The sequence below is a fragment of the Trachinotus anak genome, unplaced genomic scaffold, assembly GCF_046630095.1.
Source record: "Trachinotus anak isolate AG129_WGS33_773 ecotype Australia unplaced genomic scaffold, CSIRO_AGI_Tana_v1 ptg000015l, whole genome shotgun sequence".
In the NCBI taxonomy this organism is placed as follows: Eukaryota; Metazoa; Chordata; class Actinopteri; order Carangiformes; family Carangidae; genus Trachinotus; species Trachinotus anak.
This window is the reverse complement of record NW_027273866.1, coordinates 15,715,001-15,725,335: the sequence shown is the minus strand read 5'-3', so window position 1 is coordinate 15,725,335 and position 10,335 is coordinate 15,715,001. Positions and strand designations below refer to the sequence as shown.

Below are 10,335 nucleotides of genomic sequence, written 5' to 3'. Positions count from 1 at the left end.
ATCTGATCTGATCATGTGATCCTATGGAATTCCTCTTGAGGTGACTGTGTGCGGCCATTCTTTGCCAAGAAACAGCTCCAGAAATACAACATGTATTTGTGAACTTTTAGGCAGAGCCATTTCCCCTGTTTCTGCTCTTTATGCTAAACTAAGATTTAACCATCTTCATCTCATCTTTTCAGTCAGATCTGGAATCTATTTCATATATAAAACGTGATGAAATGATATGAGGTTGATGAGTATTTGACACTTCTGATGGTGACTGCACACACAGTAAACTCAGAATAACACATCTAAATAAATGCAGGTTCACACAGTGAGTTCAGGCTCCTGTCTGAGCTGCAGGTCTGTGGTGACCTCTAGTGGCAGGACTGAAGTACTGCTCTGCCTCTGCAGTGACCTTCACACTCAATCAGCTTCAACAGGACAAGTTCCCACAGTTTAAACAGGTATTTTCTTCTTTTCATGTATTCAGATATTAAACCATGACGGATTCCTGCTACTAAACCTGGTAACTATTGATGATTTTCATATGATTCTTCAAAATATTAAGATGTGTGAGTTTTTTTTCCAGGTGACCCACAGACTCAGACGAACTGAGCCTCTGCAGCAAACTCCACCGGGTAAAAACACTCACCTGCTTTAGACTTGGGGAGAAGCTCTGAAAACAGACGCTGTGGTCGTCCAGTGGTGTCCAGTTTTTACAGCTGAAACAAAGCATCATTAAATCTATTTAACCTCCTCAACACACTCTGCAGTGTAACTCGCTCCTCTTCTGTCCATCTGTAGGAATATCATGTTTAAAACACTCAGACTTCCACTCACACCTGGTCTGCAGGTAAAGAAAATGTCCTTTATGCTTTGGCAGGTTCCTGACTGAGTGAAATGACCCAGAAAGGCATGGATCTGGGTTCCCAGTCCACATGTGGGTCTAGATGTGATAAATGTGATCACAGCTCGTTGTGCACTTGGAGTTGGTCTTTCTGACCCAGCACCAAACCGACCTCTGAGGAGACGTTCAGCTTTTAATTCCCAGGTTTCTTCTTCTCTTTCGTCATCTTCACATTGATTTTTGTGGCCTAACAGAAGAAAAAAGTCCGGTTCAGCTTCTAGTAGGACTCCATCAGGACGTGTGTCTGTCCTGGACCTGAATGACCCGACCACATCGAAACCCTTTGGCCCATCTGGAGGTTTCAGGTGCTGAACATTTACAGGTGCAAACAGCTGGAGCTCAGTGAAAGACTCTTTCATGGCTGCATTCGAATCGGATCATGAACACATGAACACATGAACACATGAACACATGAACACATGAACACACACACACACACACACACACACACACAGGTTGTATTCTGTATTTTTCTTCTGATCAACACTTTGTCTGTGTGTGTATCTTATTCCTCATGAACTTTCTCACACATCACAAATATTAAGACCAACCTAACATCTGTGAGGCGTTTTTAAAGATTTCCATCTTCAGTAGGAACCAGTGGGTTTGAGCTGAGGGCCACAGACTGAGGAGGGAGACAGGAAGTGTTGAGAGACGGACGAACGCTTTGTTTCAGTCTTTTCATGGGATTTGTAGATGAGAAAAAACACAGAATATCACCAGCTCTGTTCTGTAAAGGCTTTTTAAATTGTATTAAATTCATAACACCGTCCACAGAAGGAAAATATTTTTACAACTTAAACCTCACTCAGTTCTCACATTCTTGCTTCTTTAGTTTCTCTATTTCAAATTCAGAAACAAACAAACAAACAAACACAAACAAACACACACACACACACACACACACACACACTCCCTGTGAACCCAGTAAATAAAGCAATTCAGCGTCTGGGCTTTATCACAAAACAGGTTTAATTTAATATCTCTTTATTTTTTAAAATAATTAAACATTTGTATTTCTCCAACCCTTTTTTATCTTTTTTTCAGTTTTTAAATCATATTATTTCTGGGCCGTTCTAAAGCACACATTAATTCTGCCAGGGAGGAGGGAGGAGGTTCACTGTCAAACTCCCAACAGGACAAAGTGGTCTGCTCCGTGCCTTCCTTCCCTCCCTCCCTCCCCCCTCTGACCTCCCCCTCCCCCCCCCGCCTACCTGCCCACATCCTCACCCCTAAACCCCTCCCCTCCCCACCCTCCCCCAACTAAAAAAAATATATCCAATGGTCAAAAGAAACTTCAGCAAAATATCCAAAATGAGATAAAAACCAAGAGAAGAGGGAGGAGTGAGACAGAAAAGAAAGAACAGACAAAAAGGGGGGAAACACTATCATAAATACCAGGAAGTCTTCTTCCATAATACCTCTTTATATACTGGATACTCCTCTCCACAGTTTCCTAAGCAAAAAACATAGGCTAAATTACTACAAGATACAAGATTATCAGTGTACTGCATTCAATAACAATGTACAGGGTTGTCTTTTTTTGTCACTGTTGTTGTAATACTGTGAAGTCAACGCAGCGCCCCCCCCCCCCAGCTCAGGTGAGGTGGGGGCACTCGTCTTTTTCACAACACAAGGAAGATTTTTGGTGCTCCTCTGAAGACATTTTTTTGTTTTATTTTGAAGTCCCCGTTATGGCCGGAGGGTACCAGTGCCAGACTGATACCAGGGAGACCTGGTATGGTTGGTTGGTAGATGCGGGCGGGGGGGGGGGGGGGGGGGGGGGGGGGAGGAAAAAAAACATGTGGAGGGAAGGAGAGAAAAGCAGATTTTTGAAGGAGGAGGAGGAGAAGCGAGTGCGTTTACATGTAAACAGTTCTGCGTTTGTTAATAATTCATCGTCTACATGCGTCGTCCAACGACCCGGGGAAGGTGCACAGGTCACAAAGGGTCAAAATAAATAACAGCAAACAGGACGTGAGATCATCAGGATGTGAGCTCATCGGAGCGACGGCACAACAGGACACAACAACTCTTCCAACATGGAAAGTGTCCCAGGTGATGCAGCTCAGAGCCGCCTGCTCGAACATCCCGCTCAAGTCCTCATTTCTGCAGCTTTTGTCTAAAAATGAAGCAGTTTGTGACGAGGGTTTTGTCTGGAAGTTTCCGACAGAGCCCAAATGTGCGTATGTGATTGGATAAAGGAGAGCGTCAGTGCAGGAGGATTAAAAAAACATTTTGAAGCTTTGTTCTGTCAAAAAAAACCAACTTCTGTTAGTGTTAAAAAAGAGCAAATATTAATGGATTTGTCATTCCAGTTTTTTTTATTCAGGATAATAATGTTCAGAGACTTTGAACTACATTTCCCATCATGCTTGGGTGAAGCAAAAGGGAAGTACTATGTCGACTTTGAGCCTGTTATCAAGGTGGGGCTGTAGCTTCAGCCCTTTTATTTTTTTTTTTTACATTTCCTTCTGCAGCTGCTGTTTGTTTGTGACACAGACACAATCACCTGGATTCACTTTAAACTGGAGAAAACATTTCAACATGATGATTTCTGAGCAGAATCTGATGTTAGAGGTTTTTCCTACAGTTTCCTCTTTAACACTGTTCATCTGAATCATTTTCAAAGGCCTGGAGCAGTTTTCCACTGGAGAGAAACAAGGATTAGGTCAAAGTTTTTAACCCATTTTCTACCTGTCAGTTGATTCTGTGACAGATTTAATGATGTAATTCGAGGGAGAAGTTCCTCAGGATCTGGGAGGAAAAGTTCATCAATAACTTTGCCTCCTTCTACCAACTGGACTCCATGAAGTGCAGTAAGAACACACATGTAAACGCACTCAGGAAAAGGTTTTAAAACGTGTGTGTGTGTACCAAGAAAGTCCCTGTTGTTGTTTTTCAATGTGTTTTTGTTCAGTGTTTTCTTTCCCTGTTTAAAACAGGAAGGAGGGCCAGAGCGGAGAGGGGGAGGGAGGGGTCCTTTAGGAACCTTTGGGAGGAGGGCGGAGAGCGGGGGCAGAAATGACAGATGCACCATCCGGGAGGGAACAGAAAAATGGAGGCAACAGGAGGAAAAGCAAAGAGGAGAACCAGAAAATAAAAGTTAGATACAGGACTGTAGTGAAGACGAGGAGAATGGGATGAAGAGTTCAAATCAATCTAGCTTCTCTTTTTTTTTTGTTGTTTTTTTTTGTTTTCCAAGAGTTCATTTCATGTCCTACAGTCCAAGGTTTTTTTTGTTGTTGTTTAAATCCCCCTCCCACACAAGTCATTTTCTCATTTTCTATTTTTTTCTTTCTTTTTTTATTATTATTGTCTTGTTTTTCCGTTTGCAATAATATCAGTTTAAGGGAAAAAAAAAGAAAAAATAATTATTTACAGTGCTGTTGAAATAATGAAAACAGACGTGATGAATCTACTGTAAAGTAAGTCGCATAAACACAGGAGAAAAAAACATAAGAAAAAAAAACAATGAAGAACCAGCGGGCGCTCCGTGTCGATCCAGAGACGATGGCCTTTATTGGGGAGTTTTCGGAGCTCTGGGCAAACATGGCTGATGTGGGGGAGGAGGGAAGGGGGGAGTCGGGGTCAGGGTGGAGGGGGAGGGGGAGTCAGAGTGGGAGAGTAGGAGGGGGACAGGGGGTGAGGGAGGTGGGCGGGGCAGAGGGGAGCGCGGCGCTGTCTTCGTTAAGTTGGGATGATCCCGTCGCTCCTAAGGCCCCGCTTCAGCTCCAAGTCCTCCAGCTTCTTCCACAGCTCCTCCCGCTCCTTCTCCTTCTTCTTCTCACTGAAACACACACAGGAGGAGGAGGAGGAGGAGGAGGATTTACAGGAGTATTAATAAAATATAATATAAAATATCCTGATATTTTATTTGTAAAGTGTGATGGTGTGTGTGTGTGTGTGTGTGTGTGTGTGTGTGTGTGTGTGTGTGTGTTCCTGTCTGCAGGGATCATAAACAATCCCATTATAATCATTGTTCAGTGATGATGATGATGATGATGAGGAGGAGGAGAGCAGCTTCTTACCGCTGGCGGTCCGACTTGTAAGTGGCTGTGAGTTCATCGAATAGAGTACTGTTCATCTCCATGAAGGCCTTCAGGACGTTGTAGACCAGCGCCACGATCGCCCTGAGAGGAGGGGGGGGACAGAGTGACATCACACTTCACAGCTGACCTCATCACGTCCACTACTACCTTCATCGTGACACGTCACTGAGTCTGTGACATGTGGACAAACTCATGTCTCCTGCTTTTAAACATTTGTCTGTGTTTGCTTCAAACCTGAACGTTCTGCACATTTTCTGATAGAAACAACAATTTCAAAATAAAGGAACATTGATGATGGATTATATATTTTATAGACTTTAGGTTCACTGATTAAACTTCAAGATGCGTTTTATTCTGAAGGAGTCAGATGTGGCAGTTTATTACAGGACACAGCTGACAACATCTGTGACCTCACAACAGCCTCATAACTACAATAATAAAAGTAAAATCACTGAAGGCTTCGAGTCTTTCAAACACGGGAAATCCTGAAGAGAAAGACTTCCTCATTTATCTGCAGGTCAGAGACGACATCAGTAAAGACTTAAAACTAAAATGCTGATGTGATTTTTTGTGGGCTCTTGATGTTCCTTTACGTCTGGAGGATGTGATTTGTAGGCCGGGGCGTCTCTGTAGCAGCACGGTGCTGCATTTATTATTGATAACCACATTCAAGCCGACGCACTGCGAGTGTTTGGAAGATCGGCTTTAAAGGCCTTGAACAGCTTCTGATTACGAGCGATGGCTCCAACATTCACACTTTCTTTTCTCCCCTTTCTAACTCAACCATTTTCTTATGTTGTGTTACAAATATTAAAAATGACAAATGACTCTGGATCTGGATTTTTCTTTTTGAATATCTATAAAAACCCTGTTACTCAGAGGTGACGCAGTTATTTTGAAGCCACTCACGGGTTCCAGTGCTCTTTGGAGATCCTGTAGAGGCTGGCGAACATGATGGGCAGGATGACGCTGGAGTTCTCCTCGATCAGACTCATGATGTACTCGTTGTTCCAGTAGTACAGAGCTCGCTCCGCAACCTGGGGAAGCACCGACACACGACAACCTGAGCAGGAAGTACTGACACAAAAATCTGTATCTGAAGTTTTCACCCTTCAACCAAACTGTGTGACAAAGAGCTGCATGTGTTGTGTACGTGCTGGTTCTAACAGGATATCAGTGCCGGGGTTTTCACTGACCTGGAAATGTGGGCTGGAGACACATCTGGAGATCTGTTTGAAGAGCGGCTCCTGGATCTTGACGAACTGTGTGGGTTCAATGACGTCCAGGATCTCCTCCAGCTCCCCTAGAAACATCACCTGCACCGCAGCACGGGAGGAAAATGTTAATACACACACACACACACACACACACACACACACACACACACACAGAGTTTGCACATGAGGAAACCACAGCCTCACCTCTTTTTGACTGCAGGTTTTTGGCCAGAACTTCAGTAAGCCTCTGATGACCTGAGGATGAAGACAAGAAGAATTTATCATCACCAAGATATTTTTACTGTAACAAGGCTTTGCACAAAGTCCACAAAGTCTTAACTCAGTGTGGACAGTAACTTTTCTCGAAGCCTTTCAAACTGCCACTGAAATTCCCAGAAAAACTTCTTTTGGTTAAAATGCTGTTTCCACGGTGGGAAGTGAAGCTGCAGTCTCACTTCCAAACAGCACGATCGTTAACATTTACTGACTGAGTGAGTGTAGTTGTGTTGTGGTGTTGTGTTGGGATAGTGTCACTAAACGACACAAAGAGGGAAACAAGTTACAAAGGAAACTTTAAAAAGACATAAAGATGAAGAACAAAGGAGCAGAACTGAAATCTATGAATCCTGAATGAATGAAGTGACCGCTGCCCCCCCACACGGTGGATCCAGAGATAACACAGCACTGATACTCACTGGTTCTGTTAATGTTGGGTCTTTCTCTAGGAACTGTACAATGCAATACGCCAACTGCAGGGAGAGAAGAGAGCACAGGTTAGAGCTGATGTCACTGTGACACCTGTTAGCCCTAGCTTAGCTCACGACGGTTCAACAGCATTTTACTGAGTCTGAATCCAGCATCAAATCTCATTAAGGACCTTTCAACGTTTGCAAGTAACTAAAGTTATAAATAAATACAAGTAAAAGATTAAGTTTAAATGTGTGATCAGAAAACCGACAGACTCAGCACAACTGGACGATAAACTACAAGTATTTTATTTTTTATCCGTTTTAACTCACCAAAGTTTTAACAGTTTTTGTGAACTTCTCAAAGTGCGATGCACTCTTATACAAACCATACGACATCATGCCAACTCCTGCGTGTGATTCTACATTTACTGGCCGAGCAGAAAGTCAAATGCAACAGCTTCTTACTTCAGGTTTCCACATTTAAAGTCTCCAAAATTACAGGTTTGAATACACACATATAAACACACACCTGCAGGACTTTAAAAGATTGTGCAGGTTTAAGGTTTTACACCAACTCTGTTTGTTAGTGAGTCTCAAAGGTGTCAAAGAATTAAAATCAAAGAGACCTTTTCAAATGTAAACACTGAGATTTTAAAGGAATATTTTGGCTGATGCAGGAGAAAGGATAAGGTAGGTACACACACACACACACACACACACACACACACACACACACAATTACCTGTGCGTGGAAGAGGGACAGACTCCTGACAGTGTGGAGGGGGATCAACACTTTGACCAGAAACTGTTTATGCTCTGCTTTCAGCGGCAGAGCGAAACCATTGATTATACTGGGAGAGAGAGAGAAGAGGAGGAGGAGGAAGAGGAGGAGGAAGAGGAGGAGGGGAGACAGAGAAAATATAAACATAAATTAAACATGAACACATGAAAGGGTTTCATTGTGACTGTCTGAAAGCGAGTGGTACATCAATGAGCAGCAGACAAAAAGAAGAGTGTGAGTGTGTGAGTGTGTGAGAGTGTGTGTGTGTGTGTGTGTGTGTGTGTGTGTGTGTGTGTGTGTGTGAAGGGGCGATGGAGGCTGGAGGAGAAATAAAGAGATGTAACTGATGTTGTGAACTTCAGGCCCACAGGGAGCAGACGTGAGGCGCCTCACTAAACGACCGATGCTGTCCTGCTCTGGGTTTGTTTACATCCTGATTCTGAACTGAATCATTTTAGGGCCAATGAATGAAAACCTAAAATATGAAACCAAAAATCCCCCCCAAAAATATAAACAACTACTACAATAAGTGTGAGAATTGCCCTCGACCCTGTCTGCAAACGACACCATGCAGCTCCTGACAAAACTGATAAACTGTGTGTGTGAATCACAGTTTTTTAATGGATTAAAAACACTGTTGAGTGGAGAGGATTCATTTATTTCTTCTCCAGGAGTCAAACTCTGCTGCGGACTGAACCTGAACCTCACATCTCTACAATCCTGTTGTTATGGAGCGAAATTACTTCACTACTTCTTATCAATCTCTATCATTCTGAAGATAAAAACATCCTCATATCATTGTAACTAAACTAAAACAGGCAGACACCAGGGTTCAGTTCAGTTCTGCTGCTGATCTCAGATCTGTGTGGCTCTGGGTAAAAGCTTCAGCTAACAGAACAGAATGTAAATGTCTGCGTCTGTTTGTGTGTGTGTGTGTGTGTGTGGGTCTGAGGTCTCCACATACCTCCCCAGGATCTCCAGCAACTCAGCCACCCCATTGAAGTGCTCCGTCTCATAAACAAAACTGCAGAGCGGAGACAAAAGAGAGGAGACATGAAAAAAGGTTCAACAACCGAACACAGGAGCAAAGCTGATGATCTGTAAATGAACATATGGGCTGGAAACTACACATGGTGGGAAAAACAAAAACAACACTGCCACAGATTATCAATGTCTGAAATCCTGACTTCCTGGTCAGAAGTAAAACATCATGGGGGTTTTGTCAGGTTGGAATTTGATGTAGGAAACCTCAGGAGGAAACCTTTGTCACATAAATATGATGATGTGTTTACACGTCGGTCTCATGTCTGAATAAGGATCAGGAGTAAGAGTCTGGACCTTTTGTTTCTTTCGTACAGAGAGATTAATATAAAGACAAGAGACACACAAGCTGATCAACAAAATCAACAGAAAATTAAATGCACTTTTTCTTCCACATCTCCATGAACACAGCAATAAAAGTATGTCAGTCAGTACGATGAAAAACGTTTAATAAACCACAAACACTGTGACTGAGTTCATGTTAAGTTGATGAGAATCTCAGATCAGCCTGTATAAAAACGACTTGTTTGTCTTAGCAGGACATCCATGGAAAGGTCCTGTCAACTGTGTTTAATTCGTCCTGTTGTTCAGGGAAACTGTCAACATGAACTTTTCATTCAGATCAAACTTCGGGTCCCTTCAGCAGGTGAGTGAACAGTATCACCTGTTTCCACCACATCAGCTGTAACGTGCTACAAACAATCATGTAATCTGCACAGTAAAAACAAATACCAACCTCTAACACAGAATTACCAATTATCATTTTAAATGTCTCCAGACATCAGAACAGCAGATGTCCACTCACCGTAGAAAAATATTATTGATCTGTTTTCGTATAAAAGCCCTCAGCCCCAGGAATTTGCCGTAGATTCTATGCAAGACTGTCTTCAGGTAGTCTCTCTCCCGAGGATCCTCGCTGTCAAACAACTCCAAGAGCTGGACGGAGGGAAGAAATACAGAGAGCTCAGGAACAAGAGGCAATGGGAAGGTGAATTTGGTGTGAAATAAAAAACTGACAGTTAAGTACAATCAAAGAAAAACAGAAGAAAGAAAGAGAGAAAGGCAGGAACTGTAACTAACAATGAATCGTTTTGTTCTTAAAATACCAAAAATAGTAAAAAAATGCCAGTTTTAACTTCCCACAGAGCAAGTTGACATCTTCAAATGTCTTAGTTTAATAGATGAATTAACAGATTAATATATAGATTAATGTCTATCTGATCAAAAGTCCAAAATCCAAAAATGTTCACTCTACTCTCATGTGTGACAAAGAGAAAACATCAAATCCTCACATCTGAAGCAAATATTTCACAGTTTGCTTAAAAAAACGACAATTAATCGACTCATCGCTGCAGCTCTGATATAAAGAAATAAAAGGAAGCTCGTGTTAAACTGACAGGAGGTGATATTTGAAGACTGCCTGTTACCTGCTGACTGACTCAGACACTCACCTGTAGGACAAACTTCTGGTCTATGTACTTTTTGGCAATGCTGGGCTGGAATTCCTGACTCTCCAAGAACCGGATGAAGAACTCGTATACCAACTGGAGAGAGTAGAAGAAGAAGAGAGGGCGGACGGGGAACGGACGGAGGAAGGATGAGAGAGAGAGTTGTTGATGTTAAAACAACAAAAAAGGAGAAATTCTTTGATCAGCTGGGTGTT

The 10,335-nt window shown here is 42.5% G+C and overlaps 1 protein-coding gene across 6 annotated transcripts in view; it reads right to left on the bottom strand.

The window, feature by feature from the left end:
- Positions 1 to 1,841: 1,841 nt before the first annotated feature.
- The window catches only part of ppp2r5eb (protein phosphatase 2, regulatory subunit B', epsilon isoform b), a 46,580-nt gene continuing 38,086 nt past the window's right edge, over positions 1,842 to 10,335 (bottom strand). For all 6 annotated transcript variants that reach the window (XM_071498856.1, XM_071498854.1, XM_071498855.1 and 3 more), the window contains 10 exons: positions 10,124 to 10,216; positions 9,478 to 9,608; positions 8,596 to 8,655; positions 7,593 to 7,701; positions 6,857 to 6,910; positions 6,366 to 6,416; positions 6,141 to 6,260; positions 5,854 to 5,981; positions 4,924 to 5,025; positions 1,842 to 4,682 (listed from right to left, as the gene is read on the bottom strand). In XM_071498856.1, the coding sequence (XP_071354957.1) occupies positions 4,583 to 4,682; positions 4,924 to 5,025; positions 5,854 to 5,981; positions 6,141 to 6,260; positions 6,366 to 6,416; positions 6,857 to 6,910; positions 7,593 to 7,701; positions 8,596 to 8,655; positions 9,478 to 9,608; positions 10,124 to 10,216 (948 nt within the window). In that variant the 3' untranslated portion in view covers positions 1,842 to 4,582. The remainder of the gene's footprint in view (positions 4,683 to 4,923; positions 5,026 to 5,853; positions 5,982 to 6,140; positions 6,261 to 6,365; positions 6,417 to 6,856; positions 6,911 to 7,592; positions 7,702 to 8,595; positions 8,656 to 9,477; positions 9,609 to 10,123; positions 10,217 to 10,335) is intronic.